Raw genomic sequence first — 22,377 nt, 5'->3', positions numbered from 1 at the left:
GGCGGACACACTGATGATCTCACATTCTGAGAAACTCTTAGATGATGACAAAAGTTTATATCCTGAGGATTGAAGCTGTTGCTATATTTGCTTCTGTCCCAGTTAGATCCACAAATTACCAGAACATGTTGATCTCATAATACAGTGTCACACTGGATTTAAATTCTGAAATTTGCCTCATATCTCAGCTGTCACCTTAGTTGCTGTAAATTGCATTGTGATGTAGTCAATGTGTCTGTCAAGTCCTATATGCATGCCTTCAGAATACTGTGTCCATAGCTGAATGAGGTGACACAGAATACTATAAACATTAGGAAATTAATAAATCATCACATTTATTCACATTATTAACAGGATAAACAATTAAATACAAATATTTTGATTATTTGATTGTCATTTTCACACTGTCTCCAATTCAAGCACACACTATCTGTTACAACATTAGTAGTTTCATGCTATGGTCTTCTACTACCACTACAAGTTTCCAGAGATCTAGTCTTAGACACGTGGATGAGAACACTGCATGCAGTGGGATGAAGCAAAGATGGCATCCTCTGGTGGCACTCACAGAACCATTCATATGAAATGGTAACTCCTGGAGAAAGCGAGACGCATGGTGGCACACTGGCGACCTGTTGGAATGTATCTTCTTCCACATAGATGTAAGTGGAACGTGCCACATGTGGTTGACAAAGACACTGTTGACACTGCAACTGAATAGCAATGTCTTAGCTATTTTGTACAGTTCTCAATGCAGGTGTTTACTTACAAAGGCCTAACTGATGTGGAGGAAGATGCATTGTGATGCATTGAGGTTGATGGGGCTGAGAATCATCTTAGCAAAGCATAGAATGATGTACAGTCACAGCAGTTTTTAAGAAATTTCACAATACTAAATAGCTTGGACTCCTTTTTCCACAATTTTTCTAGTTGACATACAGAGTGGAAGGTATCCAGCTCATAGAAGCAACTTATGCGCAAATGAAGGTTTCCACCATACGTCAATGCAAAAATTTATTTTGGGTTTATTGCTTCAGGAGTTCATACCGGACACAGTGTGAAATAACAGCGCAATAAACACAAGAAAATATCCACGACATGTCAGAAGCCATTTACTCTCCTCCCTTCTTCTGGATTAATGCAAGACTCTCACAGTCAGTCTCCTCATAGTCATCTGCAGAGGTGAAAGTTTAAATCCTCACAATAGCCACTCCATAACCAATTAGCCACCACTCACTTTTCTGTTTATGTGGTTGGCAGTTCAAACTTACTGCCTTACGCACTGCAGCATGCTGTCATACTTGTATTTATACTAATGGTGTGGCAATGTGATAGGATTCTCTAAGACACATTCCTAACCCCCACCCCCCACCCACCAAATATAAAATGCCTCCTAATTCTGCATTCCCACATGCAGGAAAACCATGGCAGGGTGTATACGAGCTGGGACAACCGGGAGATCCGGGAAAAACCTGGGAATTTTTTCAACCACCAGAAAACCAGTAAAATTTTTTATTGGTTTAGTTTTCAGTTAAATTTTTGTAACTTGAAGTGGTAAGAACCAATACTGTAAAGGTATATTACTGTATCTCGCTATTACACAGTAATACTAGAGCACTAAAACATGAATGAGGGGGGGGGGGGGGGGGGGGGGGGGGGGGGGGACGAAAATAAAACTTAAGTTGCAAAAGAAATGTGCCATATACAACAACAAAAAACAGTGCTTATACAAGCTTCTGCCAACAGCCAATTGTGTCAAAGGCTTTAGAAAGAATATGCAATGCTTCATAACAACAAATTGCCTCCGATGAGTGTGACGTCACAACTGCTTACATTAGATTCATTTGAGCAGTTGCAAGCAAGCTAATGCGCATGCACTGTAGTGTCGCGTACAAGTAGCATCTTCTCCCACTTCTGGCTATACAAGTGTGGCAGTTAGCTGTATAAGCAATAGCAGCAAGATGCTACCCAGAAAAATTTTGCTGGCGCGCCTAATCTGCCAGATTCACTCTTGGGCAACAGGCCCGGATCTAGGGGGCAGTGGGCAAACCAGGTTATCTGCTTTGGGCGGCAATTTCATGTGGTGGGGGGGATGCCAAATTCATATTCTTGAGGAAAAAGACCTTGTTTCACAAAGCGCCTAGCATCCAGTGCACGTTGGTCTATCGATTATCCATATGATTTTGAAACGCATCCCTGTTGGTTTTGAACATTTTTTAACAAATTCTATGTTGATTTCTAATGAATCGTAAGTTGATTTTTAAATGCTTGCATAGTGTACATGATGTCTCTGCCAGGGGAATTCCCGTGGCATCTAGAAATAAGCTTTCCTGCAGACAAATGGGGACGGGACTATACGAGCTGAGCAGAATAATGCAGAACGGGTGAAAGCCAATGTGGTTGACAATTTGCGAATGATCAGCATTGTTATAATAACTCTTATCTCAAACGCTCAAGGGGAGGGGGAGGGGGGGGGAGGGGGGCGGCACTATCCAGTACAGCCCCGGTTCAGAAATACCGTAGATCCAGGACTGAAGCACAGAGCAGTCTTGAATTGTAATAGTAAGGTGGGTAGTCTTCACGTGACACGTGTTTGCATTCAGTGATTTTGCTGGTTCCTCTTCATTTATTGCTCTCACGTTAAATGAAAACAAAATAAATTTATGTGGCCGAGAGCTATCAAGTGAATTAAAATACATTCACATAATTACGGAAAGCTGAATTGAAATATGTTGTTAGTTTCAGATTTTATTTTATTTCCACCTTTCTGACAGTCAAGCATTAATCGTCTTGCAGAACAATGAAGTTATTTTTGTCAGTTTGCTAAAGAAATTGGGCTTTCATTAATCTTTCCCGCTGAGGCAGTCAATTTATTCAAAACGAAGTGTTTAATTCTGCACTATTGGCTAGTTTCAACTGTTCAGTGCATTTGAAGTGCACATTTTCATCTAGCACCTATGAAATTATGCCATAATAAAGAACCAAACATGAGATAATACAGTACTGGTACTGCAAAAGAATTTACACCCGAATCTGTACTTACGAATGTGCACTTTAAGCTGAATTTTACTATGATTCACAAAATTCTGATGCTCTTGAGCATCCTCTAATGTCTTCTTTCTTTTATGTCATAATGTAAGATCTTTTAATGTTTTACACGTATGAACATACAGGCTTCCTGCGTCGTAGTAGCTGCACAAGCGCGGCGACACCTGTTATCTGGCACTCTCCGGCAACTACTGAAACGAACCTATTTCTAACAGGTTGCAGGAAAGTACTGCGAATGGTTGTTTGAAAAGCGTTACTTTCAAAGTCAATTTCCTTTTACGCAAGATGAACTAAGTGCAAGAATGTACGATGAATTTCTTAAATCACAGAGTTTTTGACTCTCATTTAAAAATCAACTCTTTGAGGAATACCATTTAGAATAATTTCATGCCTAGAAGATAAGATCTTTATGTTGTTGTTAAAAATTTTACTGGCAAATTTGTGTGATGTTTCTTAAAGCATAAGACACGCAAACAAGATAAACATTATATGTGAGATCTTAGCTTCTCTTACAACTTATTAATCTTCGAGACCAATATTATATGTGAAACTTTTTTGTAGCAGTACTATGCATATTATTTAAAGCATTAATTTTTCCTATTGTATGTTCGCGCTACTTAACAGTGGTTTTGCTATTGGCTAACTCCATCACATATCCTATGCTCTGAATAGTCACTGACATAATCTGCCGAGATCACGTGACACGAGGTATGACTGGCTTACAAAAGCGCATCGCAATCTCAAAAGTAACATGCGGTGTTTGGTGGAATTCAAATTTATACGAAAATATGCAGTGTACATATTGCTGCACATCAGACATCTTTCCAAAACGTGTTTTTTTCCCCCGAGTTTCGTTTTCTAAAGTGCTGGGAAATTCAACGCCAGTGTATAAAACCATAACCATTCAAAGGATTGATAAGTTATAAGTTCCAAGGAAAAGTATACTGTCACTTAAGATGGAAAAAGTGTATTTGCAACAGGGAAAAAGTATATTTTTAACTGGGAAATCTGGGAAAAATCCAGGATTTTTTTTTCCTCATTCGCGTATACACCCTGCATGGGACATGGGATATACCATAACCCACTTACATGGACCTATATCTTCCAACAATGACTATATAAAGAAGATACAACGCAAGACACTAGCGCTTCATCAAATGTTTGAGGGCAGTGTATGCCTTCTGAAATATTGCAGACACTCTGAGAAATTGTTTGTCAAGCAACCTGAGAAATTTTATTGCACTGACAAGTCACAACAAACTTCTTTTACTAGTCATGGTATGACAGTCTATCCGACCAGAATGGCAGCTTCCCCATAACTTTCATATGGATTGATGAAGTTAGATAAATTTTTCAAGATCAGTCCTGGTTGACAGCAATTCAGGCAGCTATGTAAAATATGCATTGGTAGCACTGGCACATAACAATCTATTTCCCCTCACACTATCATCTCCTCTGCTAGTGTCTGGTGCTTGCAGGTTTGATACTGTGTAATTGGTTCAACTGCTTCTTTGAAAAACAGAGAAGCTTTGTCCATAGTACATGACAGAGTATCCTACAAGACGCGAACCCCTTCGCTGCTGTGGGTGTGTATACACATCCTGCTATGCCATTCCCCAGGTGTTGTAGACATGTATACGCACACTGTTTGGATTTTCCTACAATGTTATGGATGTCCAAATATGTCCTGAGCTACCGATCTTTCACTGCTGTGAATAAGTTACTTCCATACCTCTGTGAATAAAAAGGTTTTGAGTATTCATCATACAACATATGTGCCTATGTGCCTCATTGCATGCAATCATTTGCAAAAAAAAACTCATTTCAATTCCTTGAATTGTTTATAAGAAATGGCAATTCACATGATTGCATGATTCACAGTGCATAAGGACTTGACTGTGCACCCCCCTCCCCCCCTCGCACAACTATCCTTCAGATATAAAACTCAATAACTCAAGAACACAATGAGATACCCACTTCTGCTCTCAATTTTAAATAAAATTTTGATATCTTATCAACATTTCATTGACTGCAATATATGATCTAAAATCAACCAAATGCAAAGTTTACGCACTCCATTTTTACCTCTCTGAAATCTTTAAAATTTCATGTTATGTTTTACTTAATTTGTTGCAGCACAGGATATATGATAGGTAACGAAAAGAAATACAGTTCTTTATTGAGTGAAGATACCGAACCATAAGATATTCAAAAATCAATTTTTTTCACCTAATAGTTTTCGAAAAATCAGATGATAAAGTATTCCAAATTGGCCAGATTACCATCTCTCAGCACAGGTACCAGCATTTGGCAAGCATTAGAGCTATATAAAAAGCTGCCTCAGCACGAAATGCAATGAGCATGTTTGTAGCAGTGAAAGGATTGACAGAATAGGATTGTTACTCTTTTGATAACTCAAGAAGATTTCATCACCAAACTTTCCTAAGAAGGTCCAACATTTATACACCTCAGAAATAATTTACACAAATATTATCTACCTTTAACTACTGGTATGAAGGTAAACTCAAGTGGCACATATTTTGTGGGTACCTAATACACAGCCTACACCAACAATTTTTAACAATACAACTATGTCAAAGTGCATCTCACTCAAAGTTACTTCACCCACTGGACATGACCATGTTATGAAAGAGCAGTGTGATGTACATTTACAACAAAGAAAATTCCCTTTGTAATGGATTTTCAGCAGAGCTACTCTGTGAATATCTCTGTTAAGGTGTGTTACCAATTTGTTTTAGTTTAGGCAACGTGACGTGATAGTAATTTTTGCCTGATTTCATTCTTAATGTGCTTTTCCCTCTACAATATCTAGAGATCATCTGCCAGCCACACTCTAGCACCTTCTGTTATTGACTGCTCTCAAACATATATTACAACTTTTTACATTTTTATCAAAAGTTTTTTCAAGCCTCTTCTGTAATTCACTTTGGGCTATCTGCTTATACCTTCCTTCCTTTGCAACTACGGTATTCATAGACCACTTGCCAGGAACACTTATGCCCTACATAAGTCTCTGACAAGTGTTAATATTGGCACTTCAATGTGATCACATCACATTAAGATGCTCAGATTGTGAATGGCAGGGCCAGATCACTATGATTACAGAGTCTATCATGTTGTTATAGCAAATGAAAGGGCTCTCTTTGTTTATAACTATTATTCAGCTGTTTGATTAATTAAATGTTAATAGCCTGTACTAAAGTTATTTCAAATATAATTACTGTAAAAATCTTGGAATTGCAACAGTATTATCTACCCATAGCACTATAGTACATCATTTCAAAAACTACCAACCGTCATCTACAGAGACAACATATTTATTTAATCAATCTGAGTTTAATCTACTATATTACAATCCATAATGGAAGCTATATAACTCAATACAAATGTACAGTTTTGTAAATTATAACATAAAAAAGACCAAAAGCAACAGAAGTGGCTTGTACACTATGTTCAAAATTACATTATCTAATGTCTCACATTTGGTCACAGATGTTTCAGTCACATACTCCTCACTTCACTTCATTAAAACTCCTAAAAGAAGAAAATGAAAAGTGAGATGCTTACATTTTTCTCATCTTCAGTGTAAATGTCACACTGTCATAGCTATTTTATTACAACACGTAAATAACCTGCCCTTCAGGTGTTATTACCCATTTAATATTCACTGGTATAAACTACAGGTAACTGAACATAATCTTTGCTAAATTCTGTAGTATGAAAACTTGAAACAGTGGCTCAATATACATCTCACCTCTCTGCCAGTGAATGCTGCTTTGTGCAATGCCGTATCTCCAACATCATTAACAGCATTGATATCCGCACCATGGGTCAAGAGAAGTTCAACCACATCTTTATGGCCAAAGTATGTAGAAAGGTGTAAAGGTGTCCAGCCTAAATTACTTTTGCTCTTCCCTGAAATTTAACATGAAACTAACAATTACCAGATATGCGATGAATACCTCCATGAATGTTAATTCATCACCAAGAAGTTGAAAACTGTAATGAATTAGCAAATGAACCTTGCTGAGCAAGTCACAACTAATAAAATTATTTAGAAACATTACAGTAACCTCATTTTGACTGTATTGCTACCCTAAATGATAATAGGAATTAATAGTACAGTTTTGTCAGTATTGCTGCATTTAGTTATTTTCCCCATTCTTGCTGAATCTGAGAAAGTGTTCCATCTGAAAATACGTTGCTGTTACCAAAACCTGAATCAGAAAAGAATTTTAGTGATATGAGCTACTGCAAAAGATGACAAAAGTAACTTAAAAGTTCCATATTAAACTGTTTTCTATACATCCAAGAGTCTGACACGAACATGATTCCATATCTATAACCAATATTTATTTAAATAAAAAGTCTCAGACAGTAATATACAGATATTTTCTATTCAAAATAAGAAAGTGGCTTGCCGTGCATGATGGTAAGAGTTTTCTCAACAGTTATGTTTCATGTCACTTTCCTTACCTTAAGTACACTTTACAAATGTATTTAATTAGCGGAAACAACACAATAATGTTTGGTGTGCAACCTTTTACTAGCAACTGTCTGTAGCTGCATCTGTGTTAACAGTTAAAAATAGACAATTTTCGTACTGTAAAGTGATTATGTAAAGCATACTTCATATGTAAGTTCGTTCCCTTAGATCTCCCTCATCTGATTAAATGATTTTTTCATGATCTGGGGATTTATATTTAAATTATCAATTATTTAAATTACAAATGCTGAGGTATCTGATTTTGAGATTAGTGGGCATTTTGGAGGAACTTGAAATTTGTGGCAGTAAGAGACAGCATTCTGACTGTGTTAATGAATAAAGTGATTTCAACTAAAATTTTTATTTTGAAATCTTTGAAGATTTAATTCCCTAAAGTTTGAGTTCATAGTATGCACTATTGGAGGCATGCAGAGGTCAACAGTGTCACTGTCATTTACAGATCCACGTTGACAAATGGCATAGTGTGTCACTTTCTGCAGGAATTGAAATGTTATAATCTGCTCTTCTTGATGTCACATTCATTTACTTTCATTTTCATTTTCATTTTCATTTTCATTACCTATTGTTCTAACCACAATATATTGGAATATGAGACAGTGACTAATATACAGGGTGTTTCAAAAATACCTTTATGAACTTTGGGGAGAGGTTCCAGACACGAAAACTTCTCACCCAGTATACAGTTTTAGTGACAGGAAGGCCCTTACAGACAACCAGGGTAAAGTAATAGATTTCCATACTAGGACTCAAAAAAGTGGTAGGGGACTGAGCGGGAATAGGAGAGGGAGAGGGTGGGGAGAGGTGGAGGGGGAGGCCAAGTAGCAGGACGAAGGAGGGAGAGGGAGGAGGGAAAGAGGGACAGAGATTCGCAAAGTTGTAAGTACAACACAATAAATAACAGTAACGGAAATTCCACAATGGAAAAATATGTAAGGGAACCACTTACCACTTACCTACAGAGGATTGGTGCATGGTGCACAGAAATACATACCGGTAATAGAAACCTGTTTTCTATTACGTGTTCCTGTGCACCGCACACCAGTCCCCTATAAGTAAGTGGTTGCCTTTCCCTTATTTTACATATAAGGCAATGGTATACACCACAGAGAGCGAAGAGCATACTACTAATTAAAGCTTCTGCCCGTGCTGAATGTGTGTGGCAGACTTACTTAAATGTTGTTGTAATCAGTTGGCTGAAAGTCAAGGAACTCACTGAAAGAGTCCATCTCCTCTACTGCGGCAATCAGCAGCCTGAGAATATCAATACAGTCTTCCCACCACCTCTGTTTTGATGTCCAGTTATTTGCTCCTCTATCACTCCATATACTTCTGCCTATTCTTGCCTGAACAGTCTCATTATATACCTCCTGCTCAACAAAGTGTTTCAGTAGAAGCACAGTATTGGTAATTACTGTAATTTGCTTTTCTCTGGTAGTAACAATGTGCAAGTAATATGTTGAAATAGCCAATTTTGTGGTTCGAGTATTTTAGAGGCTACTGACCATAGTAGTGTGCTATCAAGTATTACAAGCTACACCACAAGGTTCATTACTACCATCATCGCACAAAATAATTTAAGCCACAAAGGTACTGAAGAAGATCACCTTAAAGATATATTAATCAGGTTTAATAACTGAAAACTTAAGTAGCTGGATACATAAAAAATCTATGCACAAAGCGGCAGCAAGAGAACACAGATATTAAAGATATTACAGTTTGTGCTTTTGGTGCCAGTGGCTCCTGCTTCTGGCAGCAGTGCTGAAGGGGCAAAAAGCCGTCAGTCTTTCCTTCTCATCCCGTCTGGTAAGTCTCCCCTGACCTGGGTTCTGGGCAACTTTTCCAAACTCTACTCTTTTTCCTAATTCTCACAAGTCCTTTTCCTTCATTCCTCTTCCTTCCCCTCAACCCTTCGGACAGAAAAAGGCCCATTGGCTCAAAAAGCTAGCAAACTGTATTACCCTTTATGTGTGTGTTCTCCTGCTCCTGCTGCTGCTGCTACTGCTAGATAAGTAGATTTTTTTACCTATCCAATTATTTATATTTCAAAAATTGATTATTTTTGTTGGTAGATTTGCTAATTGAGCTCAATAATACAATCTTTCGTTACATAAATCACACAGAAACAATCTGTAGAATGTTGAATGTGATCCTCAGTTAAATACATTGATTCCAAATTCTTTTAAATACTATAATGCTCGATATGGTCAAGAATGTGGAAAATCAATCTTAAATGTCAATATAACCTTTGCTTGTCTTGGTTGCAAGTTTACAAAATGAAGCAATCACTTTTGACCATGTTAAAAATCATCTTCAGATCTAAAATGGACAGAAAAAATATTTCGAAATTATTTCACCAACTGCAAATTCCTTGGTATCTGCTGTATTACATTCAGATCTACTACTCAACAGTGGAATATGTATATTTGCGCTAGACTGGGACTCAAACACATATTTCACATTCACAGTGAGCAGTCACCTTAGCCACTTCAGCTATTCAAGCTTGGTCCCCAGACCAACACAAACTATGCATGTCACACGGTCTACATCATTATACTGTAACCCACTAAATGCAGTCCCCTAGATTTTGGGTCGGTCTGGACAGCATGCACAGACATCCGAACTGGTTAAAGTTGCCATTCACGATTAGCAGGAAATTCGGGTATGAGATCCAGTGTGGCACAAATTTTTATAGGTCACTATTAGGTAATAGATCTACACATAATACAGCTGATGTTAAGTAATTCACAGTGAGTGAAGTCATTTTGCAGTATTTCATACAGCTGTGGAGCATCAACAATGTCTGTTCTTTCAGACATGTGCGTAAGTATTACAGGCCTCGGTGGGCACACGACATCATCATCATTTGTCCCAATTATTCACTGTCTCATTCTACCTGTCGCAGGAATACAAATAACGGTTCACGCTTGGGTAATGAATTAAGTGGACTATGATATAATGACATAGATAGTGTGACACATGGACATATAGGTTGGTCTGCTGAGGGTGCGCAGATAGCCGAAGTGATTAAGGTGACTGCTCACAATAAGCAGGAAATTCAAGATTTGAGTCCCAGTCTGGCACAAATTTTCACATGTCACTGTTGGATAGTAGATCTGGACCTAATATAGATGGTCTCAATGCATTCTAAGTCAGAAATTAATGCTGAAGCATTTCATACAGCTATGGATTGTCAACAGTGTCTATCCTTTCAGACAGGCATGTAAGAAAGAATATTGTTCATAAAAAGTTCTATTTACTTACAATATGTACAATACAGAAAGAAAAGAAAGGGACAAAGCAGTCATCATAAAATATTATTAACGAGTGTATCAAGTTATATGTAAGTACTAAAAACATGCACGCATTTCCTAGAAGGCACCACTGAAGCACAGTTACGTAATAAAATTTGTCACACTGATACAGAATTAAACAATATACAAATTAATGTAAGCAAGCCAACTTATGGTAGTAAAAGAACCATGATGGATGCAATGAACTTATCAGTGGCACAATGTTTCCTCTCTGCCCTTCTGTATTTTGCTTTTTATTTGATAATTTATTTTGTAATTTATTGTTATGAATGAACTTTTTGATGGTACAACTTTCCTTTTTTTGTACTTAACATTTTATTTATTAAATTACTTCATAATTTACAAAAGAGCAACTTCCATTATCAATTAGCAGCCTGCTCATTAGAATATTTGTTTTATCTTCTCATACACTCTCCCCACATTTTGTTATTCTCTGCTGTTGAGCTCTTTTACTACCATAAATTAACCTGCCAAAATTATTTTGTATATTGTTTAACTTTGTTTTAATACAATAAATTTTATTATGTAATGGCACAATGTAAAGTCCAGGATGGAATAACAATACAAAAGGACAGATCACTATTAACACATTGAGGCATTGAGTTGCAGACAGGCACAATGAAAAGAGGCTAAACATTTAAGTTTTCAGATAAAACAGTCCTCCTCCTGAAACAGAACACACGCATGAACGCATTCATGCAAGCACAACACACACACACATGGTTACTGTCTCCATCCTCTGGGGCCCATTGCGAACTTGCCTGCACCTAATGTGTGCAGCAGTCTGGGGTGGGTGGTGTGGTAAGGAGGCGGCACAAGACAAGCAGTGCGAGGGGTAGCATCCCTCCACAACCTCAACACTTTCTCCCTTGTTTGCTTTACCAGGTCCTACCCAACTCAACAAGCCACCTTCCTCAATATTGATTTCCACCTCAAGGGTGGCTCCATCTGTTCCTCCATACACACCAACAATACCTCCACTTTGACAGCTGCCACTCATTCCATACCAAGAATTCCCTTCCTTACAGCCTAGACACGCATGCTCTTCACATCTGTAGTGGCAAGCAGCCCCTCTCTATGTATGCAAAGAGTTTCACTGAGGCCTCCACAGACCAAACTATGCGCCCAACCTTGTCCAGAAACAGATCTTCCATGCCTTGTCTCTAGTTGCATACTACCTTGTGATTCAGTATAACCCAGGACTGAAGCAACTGAATCATATTCTCTGCCCGAGATTCAATTATGTCTTCTTGTGCCCAGAAATGAGGAAAATTATACCCATTATACTCCCCCCCCCTCCCCCATCCCACATTTGTATTCCACCATTCATCGAACCTACACAATATCCTTGATCATTCCTACTCCACCCCTGCTCCAAACCCCTTGCTGATCATGAATCCCAACACTGTGTGTTTCACAGATGATGCCATGTACATCCTTCCTACCAACACCAGCTTTCCTGAATTGTTGCATGAACTCCTGTAATGTTCTCCGGACGACAACAAGAGACAGTGTGGTGCTGGCGTGCAAGACTCACACGTCTCTCAATTCAGTTAACTTGCCCGATATGTGTAGCAGATCCTCTTCTTGGGTTAATCCGCTACGTGAATCTCCCAACAGCTTCTTCTCCAAAGATATGTTGCTGGTTAAAGGAATTTACTGACTACTTTTCTATTCTCGAAATTATTTTTTGTACTTGTAGAAAACTTTTCAATTCAATCACAATCTTCTTTCAACGTTCATAAATAATAACTTCGGCAAACTAACTCATTCTCCGAACATTAGAATCATTTACACTTCTTCAAAATAGCTTACACGTGTCTCGTATCGATCATAACCGAGACATGAAAAAATTTAAAGGTCTCTATTCTCATTCGCCCCCCATGAACCATGGACCTTGCCGTTGGTGGGGAGGCTTGCGTGCCTCAGCGATACAGATGGCCGTACCGTACGTGCAACCACAACGGAGGGGTATCTGTTGAGAGGCCAGACAAACATGTGGTTCCTGAAGAGGGGCAGCAGTCTTTTCAGTAGTTGCAGAGGCAACAGTCTGGATGATTGACTGATCTGGCCTTGTAACATTAACCAAAACGGCCTTGCTGTGCTGGTACTGCGAACGGCTGAAAGCAAGGGGAAACTACAGCCGTAATTTTTCCCGAGGACATGCAGCTCTACTGTACGATTAAATGATGATGGCGTCCTCTTGGGTAAAATATTCCGGAGGTAAAATAGTCCCCCATTCGGATCTCCGGGCGGGGACTACTATGGAGGACGTCATTATCAGGAGAAAGAAAACTGGCGTTCTACGGATCGAAGTGTGGAATGTCAGATCCCTTAATCGGGCAGGTAGGTTAGAAAATTTAAAAAGGGAAATGGATAGGTTAAAGTTAGATTGGTTGGTTGGTTGGTTGGTTTGGGGGGGATTAAAGGGACCAGACTGCGACGGTCATCGGTCCCTTTTTCCAAAAAAAAAAAAAGGGAAACCACCCAAAGAGAATAAAAAAACGAACAACAGGAAAGACGTCAGACGACACAGGACAAGAAATACCCCTACAGAGATCAGACGAAACAAATTAAAATCACACAGATTGTGACAGTGGTTGGCCGACCATAGACATAAAAAGGAAAAGCCAACCACCGAGAACACATTAAAAACTCAGCGTAAAATCGTAGGCCAATGGCCAGAATCAACACAAAAGAACAGAACAAACCCTCAGAGTAAATAATAAAAACCCCCTGCCCGAATAAAACGGAAAACTAAGTCAGCCATACCAGGGTCATCACATAAGAGGGCAGGGAGCGTATCAGGCAGCGCAAATGTCTGCCTGACCACAGCTAAAAGGGGGCAGGCCAACAAAATGTGGGCCACTGTCAAAGCCGCTCCGCAGCAACATACAGGAGGGTCCTCCCGGCGCAGTAAATAACTGTGTGTCAGGTGGGAGTGGCCAATGCGGAGCCGACAAAGGACGACAGAGTCCCTGCGGTTGGCTCGCAGGGATGACCGCCACACAGTCGTCGTCTCCTTGATGGCACGGAGTTTATTGGGCATGATCCGATTGCGCCATTCAGCGTCCCAAAGCGCAAAAACTTTTCGGCAGAGGACTGCCCGCAAATCAGTCTCTGGGAGGCCAACGTCCAGAGACTGTTTACTCGTGGCCTCTTTCGCCAGGCGGTCAACATGTTCATTGCCCGGGATACCGACATGACCGGGGGTCCACACAAAGACCACAGAGCGGCCGCAACGCGCAAGAGTATGCAGGGACTCATGGATAGCCACCACCAGACGAGAACGAGGAAAACACTGGTCGAGAGCTCGTAAACCGCTCAGGGAATCGCTACAGATAACGAAGGACTCACCTGAGCAGGAGCGGATATACTCTAGGGCACGAAAGATGGCGACTAGCTCAGCAGTGTAAACGCTGCAGCCAGCCGCCAAGGACCGTTGTTCGGAATGGTCCCCTAGAGTTAGCGCATACCCGACACGACCAGCAACCATCGAACCGTCGGTGTAAACAATTCCAGAGCCCTGATACGTGGCCAGGATGGAATAAAAGCGGCGGCGGAAGGCCTCTGGAGGGACCGAGTCCTTCGAGCCCTGTGCCAAGTTGAGCCGAAGGCAAGGGCGAGGAACACACCACGGGGGTGTACGCAGAGGCGCCCGGAAAGGAGGTGGAACTGGGAAAAACCCAAGCCCGCAGAGAAGCTCCTTGATGCGTACGGCGATCGGACAACCCGACCGGGGCCGACGATCTGGCAGATGGACGACTGACTGCGGGAACAGGACACGATAATTTGGATGCCCGGGCAAGCTAAAAACATGGGCAGCATAAGCGGCCAGCAAACGTTGGCGTCGGAACCGCAGTGGAGGTACACCTGCCTCCACTAGGACGCTGTCCACAGGGCTGGTGCGGAAAGCACCAGTGGCAAGGCGTATCCCGCTGTGGAGAATTGGGTCCAGCACCCGCAACGCAGATGGGGATGCTGAGCCATAAGCTAGGCACCCATAATCCAGGCGGGACTGGATTAACGCCTGGTAGAGCCGCAACAGGGTAGATCGGTCGGCGCCCCAGCGGGTGTGGCTCAAACAACGCAGGGCGTTGAGATGCCGCCAACACGCTTGTTTAAGCTGCCGGATATGAGGCAGCCAAGTCAACCGGGCATCAAAAAGGACACCCAAAAACCTGTGGGTCTCCACCACAGCAAGAAGTTCGTCGGCAAGATAAAGCCGCGGCTCAGGATGGACCGTTCGGTGCCGGCAGAAATGCATAACGCGGGTCTTGGCAGCCGAAAACTGAAAACCACGCGCTACAGCCCAAGACTGCGCCTTGCGGATTGCGCCCTGTAGCTGATGTTCAGCTGCTGCAATGCTAATAGAACTATAGTAAAGACAGAAGTCATCAGCATACAGGGAAGCGGAGACAGAATTTCCTACTGCCGCAGCGAGACCGTTTATTGCAATTAAAAACAGGCAGACACTGAGGACAGAGCCCTGGGGTACCCCGTTCTCCTGGACGAGGGGGGAACTAAACGAGGCCGCGACTTGCACGCGGAAGGTACGATACGACAGAAAATTTCTGATAAAGATCGGCAGAGGGCCCCGAAGACCCCATCCATGAAGCGTAGAAAGGATGTGATGATGCCATGTCGTATCGTACGCCTTCCACATGTCGAAAAAGACAGCGACCAGGTGCTGACGGCGGGCAAAGGCTGTACGGATGGCCGACTCAAGGCTCACCAGATTGTCGGTGGTGGAGCGGCCTTTACGGAACCCACCCTGAGACGGAGCCAGAAGGCCCCGAGACTCCAGCACCCAATTTAAGCGCCGGCTCACCATCCGTTCAAGCAACTTGCAAAGAACGTTGGTGAGACTAATGGGACGGTAGCTGTCCACCTCCAGAGGGTTCTTTCCAGGTTTCAAAATGGGGATGACAATACTTTCCCGCCATTGCGACGGAAACTCACCCTCGACCCAGAGACGGTTGTAAAGGTCGAGGAGGCGTCGCTTGCAGTCCACTGAAAGGTGTTTCAGCATCTGACAGTGGATGCGATCTGGCCCGGGAGCGGTATCAGGGCAAGCGGCAAGGGCACTCTGAAATTCCCACTCACTGAATGGAGCGTTGTAGGGTTCAGAAGCGTTGGTGCGAAAAGAAAGGCTCCGACGTTCCATCCGCTCTTTAATGGAGTGGAAGGCCTGGGGGTAATTCGCAGAAGCGGAACTCATAGCAAAATGCTCTGCTAAGCGGTTTGCAATGACGTCGGAGTCAGTACAAACTGCTCCATTCAGTGAGAGCGCAGGGACGCTGGCAGGGGTCCGATAGCCGAAGACCCGTCGAATCTTGGCCCAGACCTGCGATGGAGAGACATGGAGTCCAATGGTGGACACATACCGCTCCCAGCACTCCTTCTTGCCTTGGCGGATAAGGAGGCGGGCCCGCGCACGCAGCCGTTTGAAGGCGATAAGGTGGTCCATGGAGGGATGTGCTTGTGACGCTGGAGCGCCCGCCGGCGATCTTTAATCGCTTCAGCGATCTCAGGCGACCACCAAGGCACAGCCCTCGGCCGAGGGGACCCAGAAGAACGGGGAATGGCAGACTCGGCGGCAGTGACGATGCCGGCGGTGACCAATGTAACCACCGCATCAATGGCATCAGTTGAGAGAGGCTCAATAGCGGCAGTGGAGGAGAACAAGTCCCAGTCAGCCTTATTCATAGCCCATCTGCTAGGGCGCCCAGAAGAGTGACGCTGTGGTAGTGACAGAAAAATCGGAAAGTGGTCACTACCACACAGGTCGTCATGCACACTCCAGTGGACAGATGGTAAGAGGCTAGGGCTACAGATTGAAAGGTCAATGGCGGAGTAGGTGCCATGCGCCACACTGAAGTGTGTGGAGGCACCATCATTCAAAATCGAGAGATCGAGCTGCGACAATAAATGCTCAACGGTGGCGCCTCGACCTGTTGCCACTGACCCACCCCACAGAGGGTTATGGGCGTTAAAGTCGCCCAGTAATAAGAAAGGTGGCGGCAATTGGGCTATCAGCGCAGCCAGGACATGCTGCGCGACATCACCCTCCAGTGGAAGGTAAAGACTGCAGACGGTAAGAGCCTGCGGCGTCCACACCCTAACAGCGACAGCCTCTAAAGCTGTTTGTAGAGGGACAGACTCGCTGTGAAGAGAGTTAAGGACATAGATGCAGACGCCACCAGACACCCTTTCATAAGCTGCTCGGTTCTTATAATAACCCCGATAGCCACGGAGGGCGGGGGTGCGCATTGCTGGAAACCAAGTTTCCTGCAGAGCAATGCAGAGGAAAGGGTGAAGGCTGATAAGTTGGCGGAGCTCAGCTAGATGGTGGAAGAAACCGCTGCAGTTCCACTGGAGGATGGTTTTGTCCATGGCTGAGAAAGGCGTGCCGGGACTGGGACGGCAGATTACGCCGCTGGGTCACCTGCTGCCTCCGATTGAGCACCCGTGCTAGTGCTATTGCTATTCACGGCGTCTGAGGGACCGGCGAGATCGAGGTCCTCAGCGGACGCCAGAATCTCCACCGCGTCCTCAGACGCAGAGCTAGAAGGTTGCGATGGGGTGGCTACCACCGCGCGTTCCTTGGGCTTAGAGCTGCTGTTCTTTGATTTCTCACGCTGCTCCTTGGGTTTAACTGGCTGGGAGGGCTTCACCGATTCAGTCTCCGGGACTGAGGAGGATCGGGAAGCCCTTCGACCTGCAGATTGTGGGCACTTATGCCACTGTCGATCGTCAGCCTTCCCGCTGGTGGAAACCTGGGAAGGGAGGGACCCAAGGTACCCCTTGCGAGCGTGAGAAGCCGAAGAAGTTGGACACTTCTCCGGCTTAGAAGCAGGGACCGACGTCCCCGATGGGGGGGATGGTGTTGCTCCTGAGGTAGGTAGCACAGGAGCAATCGGGTGGGTAGAGCCCCCCACTGGCAAGGGGGCAGGAGGAGTTGTACCACTCGTCGATCCGGCCGAAAGGCGCGAAACAGATGGGGCTAGCACAGGTGTTGTAGCAGCGGCGTAGGAAGTTGTCATTCTCACTGGATGTAATCGGTCGTATTTCCGTTTGGCCTCAGTATAAGTCAGTCGGTCCAGGGTCTTATATTCCATGATTTTGCGCTCTTTCTGGAATATTCTGCAGTCTGGCGAGCAAGATGACTGATGCTCCCCGCAGTTGACGCAGATGGGAGGCGGGGCACATGGAGTATCGGGATGAGATGGGCGTCCGCAATCTCGACATGTGAGGCTGGAAGTGCAGCGGGAAGACATGTGGCCGAACTTCCAGCACTTGAAGCACCGCATCGGGGGAGGGATATAGGGCTTGACGTCACATCGGTAGACCATCACCTTGACCTTTTCCGGTAACGTATCACCCTCGAAGGCCAAGATGAAGGCACCGGTAGCAACCTGATTGTCCCTCGGACCCCGATGAACGCGCCGGACGAAATGAACACCTCTACGTTCTAAGTTGGCGCGCAGCTCGTCATCAGACTGCAAAAGGAGGTCCCTATGGAAAATAACACCCTGGACCATATTTAAACTCTTATGTGGAGTAATAGTAACGTTAACATCCGCCAACTTGTCACAAGCAAGTAACCTGCGTGACTGGGCGGAGGATGCCGTTTGTATCAGTACTGAGCCAGAGCGCATTTTAGACAAGCCCTCCACCTCCCCAAACTTGTCCTCTAAATGCTCAACGAAGAACTGAGGCTTTGTGGAGAGAAAAGACTCCCCATCAGCTCTCGTGCAAACTAAGAATCGGGGCGAATAACTGTTACCTCCATCCTGGGACTTACGCTCTTCCCACGGCGTGGCCAGGGAGGGGAACGTTTTCGGATCGTACTTCTGAGCATTAAATTGAGCCCGAGAACGCTTAGAGACTGCTGGCGGCTGGCCGCCAGCGAGAGATGATGTACCACGCTTCATTGCGGGTCATCCGCCCTGATGCCACCTACTCCGACCAAGGGCCCTCCCCACGGGCGCCACCCAGCCAAAGCAAAGGCCACCTGGCAGGATGGCCGTTGCCGGGAGTCCTGATACCCCAGGAGGATAGGCATCTACTCCTTGGCATACGTGGGGAGTTAACGGCGCAGGCATCAGTAGAGCGATCCCTGTGTTGTCAGGGGGCTACAATCAAGAGGGTACATGGCGGCCCCACCACAACGGACTGGCTACCGTGCTGGATCTTAGGTGCAAAACTGTCCAAGGTCGTCGTCGCAGTTAAAAGAAACACTGCAGAGGGCAGCGTGGTAATCGCACCCAGGGACGTATCCCCGCCCTAAAGATCGAAAACGAGCGGGACACCATTGCAACGACGTGAAAGCCGGCTAAAGGTCTAATTGCACGACGGATACAGTGCACCATGTAAGGCGCCCTTCCCCAATTGGCTCGCTCTTCGGAATAATTTAGAAAGATGGAGGTCAAACCCGAGAGGGGACCATCACATCAGGCCAAAACATGTGAGACTCCTTTTAGTCGCCTCTTACGACAGGCAGGAATACCGCGGGCCTATTCTAACCCCCGAACCCGCAGGGGGGTAAAGTTAGATATTGTGGGAATTAGTGAAGTTCGGTGGCAGGAGGAACAAGACTTTTGGTCAGGTGATTACAGGGTTATAAATACAAAATCAAATAGGGGTAATGCAGGAGTAGGTTTAATAATGAATAAAAAAATAGGAGTAAGGGTTAGCTACTACAAACAGCATAGTGAACGCATTATTGTGGCCAAGATAGACACAAAGCCCATGCCTACTACAGTAGTACAAGTTTATATGCCAACTACCTCTGCAGATGGTGAAGAAATAGATGAAATGTATGACGAGATAAAACAAATTATTCAGGTAGTGAAGGGAGACGAAAATTTAATAGTCATGGGTGACTGGAATTCGTCAGTAGGAAAAGGGAGAGAAGGTAACATAGTAGGTGAATATGGATTGGGGGGAAGGAATGAAAGAGGAAGCCGCCTTGTAGAATTTTGCACAGAGCATAACTTAATCATAGCCAACACTTGGTTCAAGAATCATAAAAGAAGGTTGTATACCTGGAAGAATCCTGGAGATACTAAAAGGTATCAGATAGATTATATAATGGTAAGACAGAGATTTAGGAACCAGGTTTTAAATTGTAAGACATTTCCAGGGGCAGATGTGGATTCTGACCACAATCTATTGGTTATGAACTTCAGATTGAAACTGAAGAAACTGCAAAAAGGTGGGAATTTAAGGAGATGGGACCTGGATAAACTGAAAGAACCAGAGGTTGTAGAGAGTTTCAGGGAGAGCATAAGGGAACAATTGACAGGAATGGGGGAAAGAAATACAGTAGAAGAAGAATGGGTAGCTATGAGGGATGAAGTAGTGAAGGCAGCAGAGGATCAAGTAGGTAAAAGACGAGGGCTAATAGAAATCCTTGGGTAACAGAAGAAATATTGAATTTAATTGATGACAGGAGAAAATATAAAAATGCAGTAAATGAAGCAGGCAAAAAGGAATACAAACGTCTCAAAAATGATATCGACAGGAAGTGCAAAATGGCTAAGCAGGCATGGCTAGAGGACAAGTGTAAGGATCTAGAGGCTTGTCTCACTAGGGGTAAGATAGATACTGCCTACAGGAAAATTAAAGAGACCTTTGGAGAGAAGAGAACCACTTGTATGAATATCAAGAGCTCAGATGGCAACCCAGTTCTAAGCAAAGAAGGGAAGGCAGAAAGGTGGAAGGAGTATATAGAGGGTTTATACAAGGGCGATGTACTTGAGGACAATATTATGGAAATGGAAGAGGATCTAGATGAAGACGAAATGGGAGATAAGATACTGCATGAAGAGTTTGACAGAGCACTGAAAGACCTGAGTCGAAACAAGGCCCCGGGAGTAGACAACATTCCATTTGAACTACTGATGGCCTCGGGAGAGCCAGTCATGACAAAACTCTACCATCTGGTGAGCACGATGTATGAGACAGGCAAAATACCCTCAGACTTCAAGAAGAATATAATAATTCCAATCCCAAAGAAAGCACGTGTTGACAGATGTGAAAATTACCGAACTATCAGTTTAATAAGTCACAGCTGCAAAATACTAACGCGAATTCTTTACAGACAAATGGAAAAACTGGTAGAAGCCAACCTCAGGGAAGATCAGTTTGGATTCCGTAGAAATGTTGGAACACGTGAGGCAATACTGACCTTACGACTTATCTTAGAAGAAAGATTAAGAAAAGGCAAATCTACGTTTCTAGCATTTGTAGACTTAGAGAAATCTTTTGACAATGTTAACTGGAATACTCTCTTTCAAATTCTGAAGGTGGCAGGGGTAAAATACAGGGAGCGAAAGGCTATTTACAGTTTGTACAGAAACCAGATGGCAATTATAAGAGTCGAGGGGCATGAAAGGGAAGCAGTGGTTGGGAAAGGAGTAAGACAGGGTTGTAGCCTCTCCCCGATGTTATTCAATCTGTACATTGAGCAAACAGTAAAGGAAACAAAAGAAAAATTCGGAGTAGGTATTAAAATTCATGGAGAAGAGGTAAAAACTTTGAGGTTCGCCGATGACATTGTAATTCTGTCAGAGACAGCAAAGGTCTTGGAAGAGCAGTTGAACGGAATGGACAGTGTCTTGAAAGGAGGATATAAGATGAACATCAACAAAAGCAAAACGAGGATAATGGAATGTAGTCAAATTAAGTCGGGTGATGCTGAGGGAATTAGATTAGGAAATGAGACACTTAAAGTAGTAAAGGAGTTTTGCTATTTAGGGAGTAAAATAACCGATGATGGTCGAAGTAGAGAGGATATAAAATGTAGACTGGCAATTGCAAGGAAAGCGTTTCTCAAGAAGAGGAATTTGTTAACATCGATAACTAGTTTGGACAAGAAGAGAATAGAAGCTTTCGAAATGTGGTGCTACAGAAGAATGCTGAAGATAAGGTGGGTAGATCACGTAACTAATTATGAGGTATTGAATAGGATTGGGGAGAAGAGAAGTTTGTGGCACAACTTGACTAGAAGAAGGGATCGGTTGGTAGGACATGTTTTGAGGCATCAAGGGATCACAAATTTGGCATTGGAGGGCAGTGTGGAGGGTAAAAATCGTAGAGGGAGACCAAGAGATGAATACACTAAGCAGGTTCAGAAGGATGTAGGTTGCAGTAGATACTGGGAGATGAAGAAGCTTGCACAGGATAGAGTTGCATGGAGAGCTGCATCAAACCAGTCTCAGGACTGAAGACCACAACAACAACATTCTCATTCGCGTCCAACACATGAGTGTCCTTAGGAAACTACTTTCAACTGTCCACTAGTCTTTTTATAATCATCACAGACATTAAAGAACACAGAATACTACATTAACTTTTCTTGTTCTTCTTTGCTCATACACGAAACTCTGTGGACTGTACAGCAAGTACTTGTCTGCAGCCGTTCAGTCGCCATGCCCATCTTTTTTCTCGTGGCTGTTCTTTTTTGACCTGCACATACAAATA

At 43.4% G+C, this 22,377-nt stretch overlaps 1 protein-coding gene across 1 annotated transcript in view; it reads right to left on the bottom strand.

Moving 5' to 3' along the window:
- The window catches only part of LOC126173816 (oxysterol-binding protein-related protein 1-like), a 419,616-nt gene that overhangs the window by 371,959 nt on the left and 25,280 nt on the right, over window positions 1-22,377 (bottom strand). The window contains exon 4 of the mRNA XM_049920986.1: window positions 6,824-6,984. Coding sequence (XP_049776943.1) covers window positions 6,824-6,984 — 161 coding nt within the window. The remainder of the gene's footprint in view (window positions 1-6,823; window positions 6,985-22,377) is intronic.

Source organism: Schistocerca cancellata, chromosome 1 (assembly GCF_023864275.1).
Source record: "Schistocerca cancellata isolate TAMUIC-IGC-003103 chromosome 1, iqSchCanc2.1, whole genome shotgun sequence".
Classification (NCBI taxonomy): Eukaryota; Metazoa; Arthropoda; class Insecta; order Orthoptera; family Acrididae; genus Schistocerca; species Schistocerca cancellata.
The sequence above is the reverse complement of the archived record's forward strand: the minus strand, read 5'-3'. Positions and strand labels throughout refer to the sequence as shown.